Genomic DNA, 18,754 nt, shown 5'->3' with positions numbered 1-18,754 from the left:
TCAAGCTAAATTACTTTGTAACAGGAATTGTAGCATGACTGTCTAATCAGAATTTCACTCCAAGCATTATTCTTTTGGCTTAAGAATTCAGTTGTCATATACTTTAACAACAAACAGACACAGCTTTAAGATAATGGCCCTGACATTTAGGGGAGGTGAGGAGGTAACAGGAATGTGTGATTTCAATCTGGGAGCCTGGAAATGACAGGTCCTGTTGAATATAAAGGCAGAACTCAACAGAATTTTATTTATCGTGCTTCCCTGTTTGGCAGCTGACCAGATTTGGAGGCTGTCAAGCTGCTGAACAGGAGAGTCAATGGAAGAAAGCCACAGCTGGGCACAATCCCAGCAATTGGAGAAGATCAGAGGTTTGGGTGGGAGGGGGGAGTGGTGGGGGGTGGTTCTTGGAGCATTGCTACAAGAAGGAAGGGAGGGAGAAACTGTGGAGAGGGAGAAATCATCAGGGATCTAAAGGTTATGGCAGAAGATTTTCTTGAGGAGCCAGGGGAAGGACTCCTGCTCCTTACGGCCCACAAGTGTTAGTCTAAAAGGAAGCACATTATGGCTAGATGTGGAACCTCCTGCCACCTGTCAGCTACTAGATGCAGGGATATTCAGTCTGCAGCTGTTAAATTCAAATGTCTCAGAATTCTGGATGACAGGTCAACGACCTGAAACATTAACTCCATTTCTCTCTGCACAGATGCTGCCAGATCTGCTGAATGTTTCCAGAATTTTCTGCCTTTATTCCAGTGAGTTTCTGTCCCATTTATAATAAGCTGCTAATCCTGACTGAGGACTGGGAGGTGGCAGCAATTTGGGGGGGGTGTGTGATGACATTTTCAGAATCTGTAAAGAATCCCACTAGATGCATCCCTGATTGGCCCAGTGAGGCTTGCTGAGAGCAGGATTAGGTCCTATTCCATGCCAAGTGAAGGTAAAGTTAAAAAGGTGAACAGTGATCAATTCCAGAAAGATCTACTGCCATTGAAACTAAAGCCTACCAAAGTGGGATCCTGAAGAATATTTTAATTTTCCTCTCTTTGCCACTTTGTCCTGAGGGGTCTCTTATACCCATTCTCAGAGAAATGGGTTCCTCTACCTCTGTAAGGCAGCTGCCACACTTGTATTTCTTTCTATTGGCGCAAGCACCTGTCCCTATTGCTTAAATGGGCCCATCCCAGGAATGTGGTACATGTCAACTGGCAAGTAAATGAGGCAGTGGAGTGGCAGGGTTGAAGAAGAAGAAAGTTCCAACCTAGTCCACTTCCAATGGTGCAGTATTGTTGTGCAATGTCTCCTCTCATGTGGTTAAACTTCTGCAGAAGAGAAATCACCAACTCTTTGTGGATCAAATGTTGCAAACGCATCCACTTTCAACAATATGTATAGATTTACAACAAAAAACAGTAAACGAGGTAAAGAAATGTGTTTGGAAAATATTTCAGACAGAAAAATTAAAGACAAGTTTCAATTTGAACATTTCCAGTGAATTCTCTGAGCAAATGTACCTTTCATTGACTTTAAGACAATCCTGAAGGCTGAGGCTGCAGGGTGTCCTTCCCACTTGGCACACATAGTGGTCAACTGGACCTGATAGGTACTAAGATCAGTTACATTCAAGTATACTGCAAGACAAAACATCCAATTTAGGTGGTTAGATACCAATCTCAAAGAGCAAACAATCAGCATGGACAGTCTGCTTCCAGTGCAAGTTAGCAGTATTCTACCATTTGTATGATAAATAGGATTAGTTGAATTGTAATTGTAGAGGAATATGTTAAGATTCCAACTATAGATTTAATTTTACTCGCGTTGTCATAATCCCAATTTCAGTGCAATTCACCTATTAAATGCAAAATATTTATGGATGTAGCTCTCACCATCAACACTTGGGCAGTAAACTGGCAGAGCAGGTTCTCTGCCTGTCATAAAACTTGTCTGATTCTCTTTGAGATAAGAATTGAGTGGTGTGATATCTTGCAAGACAACAAGCGACTGTGTGCAGTACATGGAGTTCAAGTACCCAACTGAACTGATTTATTCCGGTTTACTTATGTACATACACACACAAATGCCATAAGTGGATGCTATTACGTGCCTCCCTCCTTAAATGGGTGGAATCATCCCAGATTTGCACTAAGTGTGGTATCGGGCAGGTAAAATGGTGTTTTACCCGCTGGCCGCATTGGCGGGATTTCATGCCATATCATCCAATACCTGACGCATTAGTTACGCTTTCTGAGGAAACAAGTCATTTTCATGGTGGCCGGGTTCTCATTCGCTCACCACACCATCACCTCAGTGCTTCATCACACCAGGCATCATCTATAAAGTCCAGCCGGGTGCACACATCTCAGTGCTTCCAGCCCACACCTGCTGCAGGGGGGATGTCCACAAAAGGCAAAAAGACTGCAGCCCCCAGGTTTAGTGGCACATCACTGGAGAGCCTTTTGGATGCAGTGGAGGCCCGCTGCAATGTCCTCTACACCTGCTCTGGCCGCAGAATGGGCCGCGGCGTGACCAACCAGGCTTGGTAGACAATGGCAGTAGTGATCAGTGCCAATGCTGCACAGAAGTGGTTAGCCATCCAATGCAGAAAGAGGATCAATGATCTCATCTGTGCAGCCAGGGTACGGCAACCATCTTAGCACTCTTAACTCACACACTCAAGCCCATCACACATTCACTGGCATCTTACTCACTACCAGCACAAGGGACATCACCACCCATTCTCACACACACCCTCACATGTCCATCTGGCCCCATCCTCTCTGGAGACTGCCTCCTCAGCCCTCACCATCTTTAGGCCACATGCACAGATCAACATGTGGCCCCACACACACCCTGGGATACCCTCCTTCCCTGGTACAGCTCTCATCTTGCAGCCTCTTCCCTTGCCTGAGGCCACTTCTCTCCCTTCGCCAAGCAAGCCCTAGCCCTGCAGCCATTGAAAAACCACCCACATATGGCTGATCTGGTAGATAAAGACCTTCCGTGAGCCCCCCTAAAAGTAATGTGATGCTGTCTGTGAAGCCTGGCGCTGATGGATGCGAGTGCTGACCGAAGCAAGGTAGGCAAACAAACCTTGAAGTCCCGAACGCAGTGCAACCCACCAGGTGCACATTGCTTATGTGCTGTTGTGAAAAACATCAGCATATTTGGATGAACCAACAGGGGGGATTATTCCGGTGGGCAGGCCTAATAATGTAATGCTGATGTATTATAATGAAGTTTCTGACATCCAATGGCGGAGTTCACAGACCACCATTGTTGGGCTGTGCGGACAATCGTGAACTGGTTTCACACCATCGTGAAACCGATCGCACCATATCATCTGCTCAAGTCACCGAACAAGCCCGATGCTGGTGGGCACGGAAAATCCCGGCCAATGTTCAAAATTCCATTCAAATTACAGAGCACAAGGGCCCTCTTGTGGGTGCTATTATACTCCTCCCTCCTAAAAAGAAAAAGTTACGTAATACACAAAATTATATAAGATAGGAGTAGAGTGAGAGAAAGAAGTCTGAAGTTGAACCAGCCTGTTAAGGTAAATAAATATCATCATAGTGGTTGAAGTGGCTACCAGGAAGAGTCGTGAAAGTAGTTTGTCAGTATGTTTGGTAGCGGACAGGTTAGGTTTGTACATATAGATCATGTTTCACCTTCAGAGGTTCATGAAGAAGAGGGGAGTTAGGAAAAATCAGATATGTCCGATGGTTTGGATAGTTGGGATTTGGAGTAGCTAGTATTCTACTCAACACATGGTGCACCTGAAACCAGTTCAGATCCTCTCAATGTCAGACAGACATATCTGATGAAGATGCAATTTCAATTGAAAGTTAAAGGCAAGGTCAGTCCTTGTTGGAGAAAACTCTGACCCAAATGGGTCAAGGTCCTTCCCCAAGTTCTGGAGTTTTGGGTCAAGAAAGGAGATACGTAATTAAGAAAAAGAAACCTGTGGTTAAGTTTGATTTGTAAACAAATGAAAATAAGAAATAGTGTAACAGCACCCCCCTTGTGGCCTTATGTGCATTTGTTTTATTCATCCATGGGATATGAGCATCGCTGGTGAAGCCAGCATTTATTGCACATCCCTATTTGCCCATGACGAGATGGTGGTGCGCTGCCTTCTTGAACAGCTGCAGTCCATGTGGTGTGAGTGCTGTTAAGGGTGGGAGTTCCAGGATTTTTACCCAGCAACAGTGAAGGAACGACGATGCATTTCCAAGTTAGGATGCTGAGTGGCTTGGAAGGGAACTTCCAGATAGTGGTGTTCCCATGTGTCTGCTGCCCTTGTCCTTCTAGACGGTAGCGATTGTGGGTTTGGAAGGTGCTGTCTAAGCAGCCTTGGTGAGTTCTTGAAGTGCATCTGGTAGATGATACACACTGCTGCCATTGTGCATCGGTGGTAGAGGGAGTGAATGTTTGTGGATGGAGTGCCAATCAAGCTGGCTGCTTTGTGCTGGATGGTGTCAAGCATCTTGAGTGCTGGAGCTGCACTGTCTAGGCAAGTGGGGAGTAATCTGCCACACTCCTGACTTGTGCCTTGTAGAGGGCAGACAGGCTTTGGGGAGTCAGGAGGTGAGTTAATCACCACAGGATTCCTAGCCTCTGACCTGCTCTTGTAGCCACAGTATTTATATGGCTAGTCCAGTTCAGTTTCTGGTCAATAATAACTCCCAGGATGTTGATAGTGGGGGATTTAGTGATGGTAATGCCATTGAAGTGAAGGGACAAGAGAGTTAGATCCTCTCTTGTTGGAAATGATCATTGCTAGCACTTTTGTGGCATGAATGTTACTTGCCACTTGTAAGCCCAAGCCTGGATATTGTCCAGGACTTGCTGCATTTGGACATGGACTGCTTCAGGATCTGAGGAGTTGCGAATAGTGATGAACATTGTGCAATCATCAGCAAACATCCCCACCTCTGACCTTATGGTGGAAGGAAGGTCATTGCTGAAGCAGCTGAAGATGGTTGGACCTAGGAACTCCTGCAGTGATGTCCTGGAACTGAGATGATTGCCATCCGACAACCACAACCATTTTCCTTTGTGCTAGGTATGAAACCAACCAGATTTCTCCCCAATTTCCATTGACTCTAGTTTTGTTAGGGCTCCTTGATGCCACACTCGGTCAAATGTTGCCTTGATGTCAACTCACCTCATGTCTGGAGTTCAGCTCTTTTATCCATGTTGGAACCAAGGCTGTAATGAGGTCAGGAGCTGAGTAGCCCTGGCGGAGCACAAACTGAGCATCAGTGAGCAGATTGTTAAGTAATTGCACTTGATAGCACTGTTGATGACCCCCTCCATCACCTTACTGATAATCCAGTGTAGATTGATGGGGTCGTAATTGGCTGGGTTGGGTTTTCCTGCATTTTGTGTATAGGGCATACCTGAGCGATTTTCCATATTTCTGGGTAGATGCCAATGTTGTAGCTGTACTGGAATATCTTGGCTAAGGGCATGGCAAGTTCTGCAGCAAAAGTCTTCAGTACTACTGCCGGATATTGTCAGGGCCCATAGCCTTTGAAGTATCCAGTGCCTTCAGCCCTTTCTTGATATCACATGGAGTGAATCGAATTGGCTGAAGACTGGCATCTGTGATGCTGGAGACCTGCAGAGGAGGCTGAAATGGATCATTCACTCGGTACTTCTGGCTGAAGATTGTTGCAAATGCTTCAGCCTTATCTTTTGCACTGATGTGTTGGGCTCCCCCATCATTGAGGATGGGGGCAATTGTGGAGCCTCCTGCTCCAGTGAGTTGTTTAATTGTCCACTGCTATGGCATGTGGCAGATTGCGGAGCTTAGAGCTGATCCGCTGATTGTGGAATCGCTTAGCCTGGTCTATCACTTGCTGCTTATGCTGTTTAGCATGCAAGTAGTCCTGTGTTATAGCTTCACCAGGTTGACACCTCATTTTTTAGATATGCCTGGTGCTGCTCCTGGCATGCCCTCCTGCACTCTTCATTGAACCAGGGTTGATCCTCTGGCTTGGTGGTAATGGTAGAGGGGAAACATGCCAGGCAATGAGATTACAGATTGAATTCGAGTACAATTCTGCTGCTGCTGATGGTCCACGGTGCCTCATGGATGCCCAGTCTTGAGTTGCTAAATCTGTTCAAAATCTATCCCATTTAGCATGGTAGTGCCACACAACACAATGGAGGGTATCCTCAATGTGAAGACGGTGATCACTCCTACCGGTACTGTCATAGGCAGATTCATCTGCGGCAGGCTGGTTGGTGAGGATGAGGTCAAGTATGTTTTTCCCTCTTGTTGGTTCTCTCACCACCTGCCACAGACCCAGTCTAGCAAATATGCCCTTTAGGACTCAACCAGCTCGGTCAGTAGTGATGCTACCGAGTCACTCTTGGTGATGGACATTGAAGTCCTCCACTCAAAGTACATTCTGTGTCTTTGCCACCCTCAGTGCTTCCTCCAAGCGGTGTTCAACATGGAGGAGCACTGATTCATCAGCTGAGGGAAGGTGGTAAGTGGTAATCAGCAGGAGGTTTCCTTGTCCATGTTTGACCTGATGCCATTAGACATCATGGGGTCCGGATTCGATGTTGAGGACTCCCAGGGCAACTCTCTCCTGACAGTATACAACAGTGCTGCCACCTCTGCTGGGTCTGTCCTGCCAGTGGGCAGTGGTTTCAAGACCCTTATTAGGCTTCTAATTACAGATTTTTATTGAATTCAAATCCCACAATCTGCTGTGGTGGGATTTGGACCTAGGTCTCCAAAGCATTACCCTGGGTGTCTGGATTACTAGTCCAGAGTCAATACCACTACCACACCACCTCCCTGTATGAAAATAAGCAAACTGGAATGAACCAGTTCAGTTGGATACTTGAACTCCAAATGCTGCACACAGTCTCATGCTGTTCTTCAAGATATCACCCTCTGGCAATGAGGTGGGGTTGTGAACCTTCCATAACTGAACTGATTTGGGTTGGAGAAGCTTCCAGCAACCCAACAGAGGAACTGTGTGTGAGTGTGTGTGTGTGTGTGTGTTTGGTTTTTTTGCTGAGAAATCAGCTTAAAATGCAGGTTTTACAAGAAAGGGTGCTTGGACATGTGGGTGGACTGACCTTCTAAGATGTCTGCATCAATAAGTATTATTGAGCATCTGGGACAGTACAGCCGTGACTGACTGGCTTTCAGTGGGCATATGGAGTGTCTTGAGATATTTTTCACTCCTAATATTATCCTCGAAAATCCTGCTGTTAATCAGGCAGTGGGATAAAGGAAAGGCGTGATATTTTTGATGGAAGCAGGCCCAGAAGTATATGAAATGCTCAAGAATTTGCTTGTCCCGCTAAGCCAAAAGACAAGCTGCTGCCTGACATTTTAAGCAAGCTTGAGCAGCACTACAGTCCCAAATCACTGGAGATTGCTGAAAGCTTTTTGGTGTGGAACAGTCAGTTGCCATTGGGGAGATTGGAGTGTTTATCATGGTTTTGAGAAAGTCTTCCATACATTGTAATTTTGGAAAACTTCAGGAGCGAGAAATGGGACTCAGATTAGTGTGTGGCTTAAAAAGTTAATACATTTGCAGTAAGTTGCTGGCATTGCCAAAGTTAATTTTCGACATTGCTTGCCAAGCAGCATTGTCCATGGACATGGCGGTATGTCACTCAAGAGAAGTCAGAGTTAACAACTGTCAGTCGTCTGCTGAAGTAAATAAGCTGCAGCTGAGTAAGCCAAAGGCCCCAACAATGGCAGTTAGTAGTAGCTATGGTATTACAAAGTCCTTTTACTATTGCTATTGCAAGTTGATTTAATAATGGGCAGATAATCTCCTCTGGCAGTTTACTGCCAAAACGATGAAATTGAAAATTACCCACTACGGGCTCAAAGCAAAGGACAGTGTATGATTTGATCCATGGCATGGGATCCATCTATGTTACTAGTTCTGCCTCTCCTGACCTTTCCTTTTACTTTTAAGCTACAAAGTTGAAAGAATTTGGTGCAGTGACTCAGTGAGAGGTTTATGGCTGAAGTTATTGCGGCAACTGAATGCTTTTAAACAAATCTCGAACAAGATGCCAACCTCCAACAAGGCATTGTATAACAGCAAGCTGGATATTAAAAGCAAAAGAAAATGAACGCTAAACAAAATGTAAACATATGAAACGGGAGAATAACATCCAACTTAACATTGATGAAAAGGGGTTTGGTTTCACAACGATGCTGTATTGCAGTGCAAATGGAACTTCAAGCCATCCTGTGACTGTTAGACCTAACCTGACATTGGGCAGAAGAGGACAGTGACTCTTCCTGCAGGAGATAATCAAGATCAATCGATCAATTTTACTGTGGAATCAGTTCTGGCTAATATCACCACCATCAACAACCCTTTCTCCTTTTGTTTATGACATCTTTGGCAATCTCTTCTTTGCCTCCACCTATCACTGGCCCTCTATCCAGCTGTACCTGCCCCACCCCCCTCAACCAACTTATATTTCACCTCATTTCTATATTTCATTAGTTCTGAAGAAGAGTCATACGGACTCCAAACGTTAACTGTATTCCTCTCTGCAGATGCTGAGTTTTTCTAGATATTTTTGTTTTTGTTTCACATACAATAAGTATCTTTAAAATTGCAGCCACTATTGTTATATAAGCAAACACAGCAGACACCAAGACATCAGGAGAACTCCTAAACAAAAACAAAAATACCTGGAAAAACTCAGCAGGTCTGGCAGCATCTGTGGAGAGGAGCACAGTTAATGTTTCGAGTTCGAAGAGAACTCCTTGTTGTTTAAGTAGCACAATAGGATCTTTAACTTGCACCTGAATAGGCAGAGAGGGCTTTAGTTCAACATCTCATCTTTGACCATGCCACATTCCTTTTGTATCTTCAGATCTAAATCCCCTGGGGCAGTGCTGCACTACCAGATTTTGGTTGAGACATTAAACCAAGGCTCTGTCTGACCTCTCAGGTGATTGTAAAAGATCCCGTGGCACTATTTCAAAGAAGAAAGGGACATTTATTCCCAGTGTCCTAGCCAACATTTATCCCTCAATCAACTTCACAGCTTCATTGGCTGTAAAATGCTTTGAGATGTCCAGTGGTCATGAAAGCCACTATATAAATTTAAGATTTTCTCTGATCTGCCAGCCTAGATTATTTGCTCAAATCTTGGAGCAGTGTTTGAATCATCAACCTTCTAATGCGGAGATAAGAGTGCTACTAACTGAGACAATTGACTCCTAATAGCATTAAAACCCCTTGATAACTATGACTATGTAATTTCCTCCTGCCTACAATCAGCCTTGCATTCAAGTTATTGGAACTTACATGTTGTCACTTTTCCTTCAACAGTTGTGCTGTTGCCGTTTGGATAGACTGCAAGCACTTTGACGTTGTATTCTAGGCCATTCTGCAGGTTCTTAATGACTAATGAATCTGCATCCTCTCCTGTCATTACTTCCATGGCTTGAGCTGTACACAAAAGAAAGCCTGCAATTCTTCTCATGTTCAATAAACAGAAAAAGCAAGACTAGAATGGGTTAATAAATTTGGCAGGTCTTTACACATAAGTCACACTGATTATTAGAGAGGATAATTAAAAATCTTAATTAAACCAAGAGTTAGATAACCAGTGAAATCTGACCATAAGCACAGTGCAGGATCATTAAGACTTGGAACAGCCTCTTGTTTTGAAATCAAAATACTCTTGACAATTCAAATGGATGATTTTCAAGCCTGTCCCTTCTTTATATGGGACATAATTTTGAGTCATATGGATAGGCACTTGATTATATGTTTCAATTATCCATATTAGCAGAGTGACAGAGGAGAAGGGGTTGGAATTTTTACCATGTATACAAGAGTATTTTCCGAACCAATATGTAAGACGGCCAACAAGGATAGATGCACAACTAGACCTAGTAACAGAAAATAAACCAGAGCAGACTAGAGAACTAAGTGTTGGAGAACATCTAGGGACTGCCCACATCTGCTAATGTGGATAATTGAAATATATAGTCGTGACTGTCTATAGTTATTGTTGTGTCCTCATGCAAAAGGATTTAGGTTTTCAGGTTACCAACTCACTAACAAGCTGATGCACACAAATAAAAATATAATCAAATTGGCTAAAGAGTGATAACCTTTATCCCAAGGGAGCTGGAATAAGGTATGTTTCAATTATATACAGCGTTGATCGGACTGCATCTGGAGTACTGCATTCAGGAAGGATATACTGGCCTTCGATATGTTACAATTAGGATTCACCAGAATGATACAGAGGAAACCAGAGCTGAACCATGAGGACAGGTTACATAAAATTGACTTGTATCTAGAAGGTTTAGAAGTTTGGAAAAACTCAGCAGGTCTGGCAGCATCGGCGGAGAAGAAAAGAGTTGACGTTTCGAGTCCTCATGACCCTTCGACAGAACTTGAGTTCGAGTCCAAGAAAGAGTTGAAATATTTCAACTCTTTCTTGGACTCGAACTCAAGTTCTGTCGAAGGGTCATGAGGACTCGAAACGTCAACTCTTTTCTTCTCCGCCGATGCTGCCAGACCTGCTGAGTTTTTCCAGGTAATTCTGTTTTTGTTTTTGTTTTGGATTTCCAGCATCCGCAGTTTTTTTGTTTTTATCTATAGGTTTAGAAGTTTGATGGGTCATCTAACTGAGGTGTTTGAAATGTTAAGTATTTGATGGATTATATAGAAAGAAGCTGTTTCCTCTGTTGGGGAATGCAGGACAAGGAGACAGTGATAAAATTAAAGCTAGGTCATTTAGGAACACATCAAAGAAACAGTTTTTTTCTAACAAGGGTAATAGATATCTGGAATTCTCTCATCTAAGAGACTGTGGATGCTGGGTCAACTGAAATTTTGAAGATCTAAATCCTCAGAAAGCTTTAAGAGTATCAAGAGTGACTAGTTCCAAAGAAGAATCCTATCGTTAATCTTTCCTTTGTTTCTCACTCCACAGATGTTGCTGGACCCACTGAGTTTTCCAACACATTTGTTTTTATTTCAGATTTCCAGCATCCAAGTTATTTTGCTATTATTATATAAAACCATTAAGGATTACTGATCAGAGGTTGGGTATTTGAAGTAGAAACAAGATTAGCCATGATCGAACTCAATGGTAGAATGGGTTTGAGGACAGCATGGCCTACTCCTGTTTCTATGCTTCTCAGCTTCTATCTGTGAGTTTAATCCATCTGGATCCAAGGTTTTGTCCACCTCAAGTTTGGCTAATTTCTCTTTTCTTTCTACCTTAACTGGAATATCCCTCTTGACCTCTTCTCCAATTTAATTTTTTACCTCTTCAGTGAAAAGGGAAGGATTTTCCCTACTGGCTTCCAATCCCTACCGTCAGGCTCAAATATAGGCCAGACGGACACACTGTTGGAAACATTCAGTCAATGTGACTGGGGTGGCCAATTACTGTCCAGAGGACAGGCTCACCATCCAATTAAGGGGGCTGGGTGTGCTCTTGAAGCTGAAAGCAGCAACAGGATGCCATGGATGTAAGAGAGGGAGAGGGCACTTCCAAATGGAGGTGCCCTCTCTCTACCTCTTTCTAAATTTGAATAAAAGTTGGCTTTTGCAGCCAAAGGGAGCCCTTTTTCATGACTGCCTGCAGCTGCTGTTGCACCAGGCTGGAGGGAGGGCCTCTAGGCTTAAACCTGGAGCACTGGTTGCCAGGTCTGCAGCCCAGAGGCTGCCTTCAAGAGAGTTAAACCGGCCTCCGTCACCTGTGGAAACCTGGTGGCTGACTGGAAAATCTGACTAGAATACTAACTATTTTGATATTATTCAATATTTTTATTTCACATTTCCCCCTTGCCTTCCTAGTTTTTTTCATCCCTTTCCCAAATGTATCATATTCCCATTTGTCACCTGCTCCTTTATTTTATACATTCTTCTACTTTAGTTTCAATTCAATCCTAATCCCTTTAATTATCCATAACTTCTCATTTGTGACTAGTTTCTTCTTACTTTTTAGTAGAACATTTTTTTTTCTAAACTCTATTGATCCCTCTTTTAAGTATCGCCCATTGTTGTTCTACTTCTTTGTCTACTTATTTTTTTCCAGTTTATTTTTCTTGGCTCCATCTTCATTCTCTTATAGTTTGCTTTGATCCAGTCTATTACTTTTTCTTTTTTCTATCTGTATCATTGTCAATCATTCATTAAACCTTATATTGTGACCACTGCTCCCCACATGTTCTCCAACACTTACTTCTCTAGTATGCTCTGGTTTATTCTCTATTACTAGGTCTAGCTGTGCATCCATATTTGCCAGCCTTCTTACTTTTGGTCAGAAAAGAGTCTTGTATACATGGTAAAATTTCCATCCCCTTTTCCCCTGTCACTCCCTTTATGAATAAAAGTTCTTGAGAAGTGAAATCATTCTGAACAGGATATATCAAAAGAAACTTAATATTGCTTTTATTCATAGTTTCAGGTAGGCATGCTGTGAGAAGTGAATTTCCAGTCAGGATTTTCTGACTGAATTAAAGTTTTGGTCCTAGCCCTGTAATTAAAGGAGAAATCCTAACTCTTGATGGAACTCTTCCACAAATCAAAATGAAATCTACACTTACCAGAAGCTGTCTGATAAATCACAGCATATCCCAATGGTTGTGTCTCAGCTTTATCCCATGTGACCCGGAAGTGATTGTACCATATTTCTGAGATATGTAGGTTAGACGGTGGATCAAAAGGCACTGCAGGAGATAAAACTTAATATAACTGGCATTTATAATTGCTAATGATTATTCAGAAATAAAACTGGGGAAGGGTGATAACCATATATTTATCAGGAATGCTGATGTATTGTATATCACAAGGTTTTAACTGGTCGATTTTTAATTAAACACATATTTGTTTTTTCTTCCAGAATCTCTCCTTGGATACTATTTTTGATGCTTAAGGTGTCAGATTTTAGCTGTAGCTCTTTCTGTTTTCCCTGATTTTAGTGACTATAATATGAACACCACATTCTGGATCATTCATATAAATAAGCGGTTGCAGAGAATTATTTTATGGATATTTAACATTTAAATAAATGGCAACAGTTCCCTCACTGATACAGTCATAGAGATTTGCTGACTCAGTTTGCTCTGATTTCAGTGGAGACTCAAGTTTGGAACTTTACTGTGGGGCACCAATATATTCACCGTAAATTTCTTTCTCTGCTATTTTCACTGAGGGGCTAATCTATTGAAAATAGATACATGAACGCTTCCAAAGAGAGGGATTTCAGACAAATCTGCCAGGCGTTCCTATGTTACTGTTCCACAGTGTATTTTCAGGTCATCCATGTTCTGTGAATCTTAGGAACCTCTGCCTGATTTATCCTTTCTTCTTCTACCTGATATCTGATGAAGAATGGCACCTGATGAATAAGTGTGAGCACCAAAACCAGCGCTGAAGTATAAAAGCGTTTTGTAAGAATGTGATTGTTTCAGAATCAGCAAAAGGGTTTTGAAAATAGATGAAATGTGGATTTAACAAAACACCATGAAAAACAGAAATTGTACCTTTGTTAGCTATTTTCTGCAAAATGGTTCTCAAATCCCTTATCTCGATAATTAATTATTTTATTTTGAAAGAAATGATCAACAGCTTGCCATATAAATTACATGCCACAGCACATAAGAACATGAGAACATAAGAAATAAGAACATGAGTAGACCATTCAGCCCCACGAGCCTGCTCCACCATTCAATAAAATCATGGCTGATCTTCTTGTGTTTCGACTTCCACATTTCCATCTAACCCCGATAACCTTTAATTCCCTTGCCTAACAAGAATCTATCTACCTCTGCCTTAAACATATTCAATGACCCACCTCTGCCACCTTCTGAGGCAGTTGCACAACCCTCAGAGAAAAAATTTCTCCTCACAGAATCGATACAGTGTAGAAGGAGGCTATCCAGCCCATCGTGTTTGCACCGGTTCTCTGAGCATTTTAACTTAGTACCAATCTCCTGCCTTTTCCCCATAACTCTGCACGTTGGATGATTATCTAAATAGAAACATTGCCCTCTTGAATGCCTCAATTGAATCTGCTTCCACCATACTTCCAGGCAGTGCATTCCAAAACCTAACTATTCGCTGTGTGAAAATGTTTTTTCTCACCTCATATCTGTCCTAAAAGGGTGATCCCTAATTTTAAAACAGTGCCGCTATATTCTTGTTTATTGTGAAATCATTGGGTGGAAATTAACACCTTGGCTCATGGTTGGGGGAAGCATTTAATCGAGTGGCAGGGTGGTGTGTGCAGACTATGGAACCGTCCTGATTCCATCCCGAATAATGTGGATGGCTATTCCATCCTGTCACTAACTGAGGCCCTTAAATGGACAATTAATGTCCACTTAAGAGCTTCATTGTACTGCCGCTGGTATTACGCCACGTTGGGCAGGAAACATGCCATGTGGGGAGCATGACAACCTAACCCCGTCAGGAGTTGCTTGTGGCTCCCCAGGGAGATCCCCTCGTTGAAAGGCACTCATCACTCAGCTTCCTGCATATCCCCCTGCTCTCCACCCCCAGCCTCGCAGCCCCAAGCTCACAAATCCCATCCCACCATCACTCACCTGTGGCCTGGAATCCAGGGACGATCCTAGGCCTTGGATGGGTGTCATACTAGCAACAGATACCTCCTCTCGAGCAGCCCTCAGCAGGCAGGACTTCCGCCCCCGGAGTCTTTGCTCTCGGGGAAGGCCTGCTACAGTCCTGTTAAGTGCCTGAGTGGTACTTAATTCTGTGGGTCTTCCTGAGAAGAGGCGACGCAGGGCTCTCGCCACCTCTCCAGCTGCTGGTTGAGACCCCCGTCGCATCCATTATGTACCATCCATTGTGTCCAGATGAGAGGACTGATGAAATGCAACTTGACATCATTATACTTACACGTTTTTCCCTCTCCGGATATACTGGCCTCATCACCTGAAGTATAGACAGCAGCAACAGTCACCTCATACACAGTGTTAGAAGTTAGTGGCTGTATTATTATGTTGTTTCTCTTAACCGGTACGATCTGGAATATTAGAAAACTTTCATTTAACAAATGTGCAGGCGTTGCTTATTTAGAAATGAAAATGAAATAAAATGTCATCTGTTTGCTTGGTGTGTGTTAATTGCTGTTGAAAACTGTTAAACTGCTTCAGATCTAATTAAGATGTTCCAGTAATGTTCACTTCATGATATACTCAATCTGGAAGTTTTAATTCAAACATTTTTAAAGTCTCAGCAAATAAAAATCAATGGCTGACTTTCTGGTGCTACAACCATGCTGTTAAAGTAACGCAATCAAAATGACTTACTGCGGGGCAGGTAAATTGAGATGTGTTTTTTCAATTGAGATTTAAAATAGCATCTGAAATTCAGATTGAATTAGATTTTAATTTCCGGCAAATTGATTTGATTTTTAAATACGAGCTAATAGGGTAGAACTTGAAAAGCATTTGCTTTATTTTTATATTTTAAACCTACAAATAAACCAATATGTCAAATGTTTTGCTACATGCCACAACAGTGTAATAAAAAACATTCCTCATTCTCACCTAAAGCCAGGAATTTACAAGCACCCATTAATCTACAAACTTCTTTAACCAACAGCAATGAATCATTCGACTTTAGAATATGGCAATTAGGCCTTGTAGTCTTAAAACACATACGAAGGTAAACACAAATCCAGCATACCAGCAGAACAATATATTTGTGTTACATGGTAAACATCATGGGCAACAGTCCCCTGCTGGCTGATTTGAAGGTTGGCTGTGAAGTGGTGGTACACATAAAATACAGTGGGCGGTCCTAAGCCCAATAGAGGACCCCCAAAAGGTCCCAGAAGGAAAAACAGTTTGGACCAGTTGAAGCCTGAACTGGCTTAAACTGGCATCAATTAGTTCTCAACTGGTCTCAATTGGATGGTAATGGAAGTATGAGGTGTAATGAGGTGGCAATTCTACTGGACTCTGGAAATTCAGTAGGGGTTTTCAATTGGTGACCAGTAGAGGCACCAGCCTAAGCTTGTATTGTACCCGTTTTCAATTTTACTAAAGCGACCATATGCTTCTCCCTCATCCCTCTTTAATCTCCCTACCCCCCTCTTCCCAAAGGCCCTACCTCCCACAACCCCCCACCCCATTCCCCCCTCCTCATTCCCCCCTCCTTGCTCTCCACGCCAGCCCCCTACTCTACCCCACTACTACACCCTCTTCATTACCCCCACCTCACTACCTAAAAGACATAGGAGCAGAAGTAGGCCATTCAACCCATCGAGTCTGCTCTGCCATTCAATGAGATCATGGCTGATCTGATAATCCTCAATTCCACTTTCCTGCCTTTTCCCCATAATTCTTGATTCCATTATTGATTAAAAATCTGTCTCTCAGCTTTGAATATAACCCCCTTCCTCACTAGCTCCCTCCTGACTACACCCCTCCTCTCCCCTCTGCCGCCACACTCTGACCCCTCCACACTCCTACCAGCCCCCCAATTGGAGATCGTCACTAAGGGCCAGCCAGAAACCGGAAGTGACGTGTCCGGCCGACTGACCCATGTACAGATTTGAAATGCGCACGGGAACAGTGAGGACCGTTGGAGCAAGGTGAATACTAGGGAGGTTCGGTGTGGGGTGAGAGAATTCAGCAGCAGTGGTGGGGAGAGGTGGTCAAGAGTTTGGGTAGGGAGAAGAGAGAGAGAGAGAGAGAAAACAAATGAACGAGAACGAACATCGGAGAAATGTAGGCCCCAGAATTCAGCGACATGGCAGGCTCCAGGCCTGGAAAGAGTTTGGAGACTGGAGGTAGGGAGAGAGTTTGGAGGTTGAAGGGAGGGAGGGAGAATGTTTGGAGACTGGAGGGAGGGAGGGAGGGAGTTTGGAGGTTGAAGGGAGGGAGGTAGAGTGTTTAGAGGCTGGAGGGAGGGAGGGAGAAGGTTTGGAGACTGGAGAGAGGAAAAAAGAGAGTTTGGAGGTTGGAGGGAGTGAGGGAGAGTGTTTGGAGGCTGGAATGAGGAAGGGAGCAGAGAGCTCTCCAAGGGTTGGAGGTTAGCTGAGAGGAGATATAGCACGCGGGTAATGGAGGCATGCTCTTCACAACATGAGATAAAAGAGCTTGTTCTTGACACTGATTTCTGAAATCAATGCAATTCATATCTCCAGTAACTAAGAACGGCTGGTGCACCAAAGTTCACTTGATTCCAATTCCTGGGTGATAAACAAGTCTGCAGGATTGTGCCAATTAAAGAGGACATCAAAAAGTTTGATCCCAAGACCCACTGTGACTCAAAGGTATACAAGGTAAGGTTGGTCCAGGTGAGCGTCAGCAGTTCAATTGACTATGATGAGGGAAGAAAACTGATTGCAGGATGATGTTTTTTCTAAGGCTCAGGCTCCTTTTGCTCAGAGGTAAATCTCAATGAAAAAGCTGATGGCTTACAGCCATTACAAATTAAATGTGTCTTTGAGACATGTTGGGGTTTTCTTTCTTCGTCTGCAGAGTCTCGCGAAGGCCTCAAGAAGCAGAAGGAAACAACACACATGCAAACCCAAAAGGTTTGGACATGGCTGTTGTGAGTGATACCAGTGCCGATGATGTAGTCCTCGTAACCCTTCAAGTGAAGAGGGCACTGGAAGATGCTACTAAAACCAGGGTACATGTGTGGCTCTCTACTCATTGTTTATCATTATCTTTGCTAATATTATATTCTCATAGACCTGCAAGAACAATTATGTGTCTAAAAGCAAATAGTTCATGGAACCTGTATTCCTGCTCACATCAAAAATATCAACAACTTTGTTAACATCTAATTCCTTTTTCCTGATAGAAGGATAAGATTGCCTGAACATGTGTTGGTCAATGCAAGAAGATGAGAAGCATGATGTTCCAACATCTAGCGACCGCAAGTAATAAAGCTAGTACTTCCAGGGCAGCAATGCAGCTGGAGGATTGCGCAGAACCTGCCCAGAACTGGGAAACGCTATTGACCGTTCAGAGGCTGGAGGCAGAGAAAATATCCCTGTAGCAGAAACTGGAGGAGCTTTCCGGGATCAATCAAGGCCTCCAGAAAAGGTAGGAGTTTGAGCTATCGAAACTCAACTGCAGGATCCAGAACCAATTTTCAGCACCTACATGCAGAGTAATATGTGTTTAGATTACTGCAATCCTTATGCAACAGTTACCTTTGTGCTGAGGAGTCATTATAAGCTTAACTATTACTCCTGCTTTCTGTTGCAGCCAGAGGACCACAGCAATTATGTGTGGGGGCACTGCAGCCTATGACCATGCCTTGCAGAGCAACAGGCCTGCCCAGATTGCAACCGCACCCACATTTATTTGCACATCTGGGTAAGCACACGTGTGGAGGTCCATTACACTCCAATAGATGGGAAGGTGTGATTTTCTGAATGTCCCAGATAAAAACTGTGCCAGTTCACACACACAGCATCCTTAAATGTGATCAATACCTCATGGGGTGAATATATATATATATATATATATATATATATATCGTATATATACCGTAATTTAGTCTGTATTACAGATCTTGCACGCAGAACACTGATATGTTCCTTTCTTTCCCCTGACAGGTTCCATTGCAGGGAAATCTGGAGCTCAGTGGGCAGCAGTTATTTTTCCACTTGTCTTTTGGTGTAATTGTTTTTCATTATTTGTTTAACTTTAACTGTTTCAGTGAGTCAATGCTTTATGTTTTCCCTCTTCCTTCTCCATCGCAGCATGTTTCACTCATCGTTTGAAGAA

General features: G+C 43.2%; 1 protein-coding gene across 3 annotated transcripts in view; it reads right to left on the bottom strand.

The window, feature by feature from the left end:
* Window positions 1-18,754, bottom strand: part of LOC121287184 (collagen alpha-1(XIV) chain-like) — a 209,657-nt gene that overhangs the window by 100,021 nt on the left and 90,882 nt on the right. For all 3 annotated transcript variants that reach the window (XR_005945154.1, XM_041204812.1, XM_041204811.1), the window contains exons 20-23: window positions 14,898-15,024; window positions 12,584-12,706; window positions 9,315-9,458; window positions 1,512-1,628 (exon numbers count right to left, since the gene is read on the bottom strand). Coding sequence is in view for 2 of the 3 variants with exons in the window: in XM_041204812.1 (XP_041060746.1) it covers window positions 1,512-1,628; window positions 9,315-9,458; window positions 12,584-12,706; window positions 14,898-15,024 (511 nt within the window). In the remaining variant the exon portion in view is untranslated. The remainder of the gene's footprint in view (window positions 1-1,511; window positions 1,629-9,314; window positions 9,459-12,583; window positions 12,707-14,897; window positions 15,025-18,754) is intronic.

The sequence above is a fragment of the Carcharodon carcharias genome, chromosome 14 (genome assembly GCF_017639515.1).
Source record: "Carcharodon carcharias isolate sCarCar2 chromosome 14, sCarCar2.pri, whole genome shotgun sequence".
NCBI classification, from domain to species: Eukaryota; Metazoa; Chordata; class Chondrichthyes; order Lamniformes; family Lamnidae; genus Carcharodon; species Carcharodon carcharias.
Note: the sequence above shows the minus strand (reverse complement) of the source record. Positions and strands in the feature narration are given on the sequence as shown.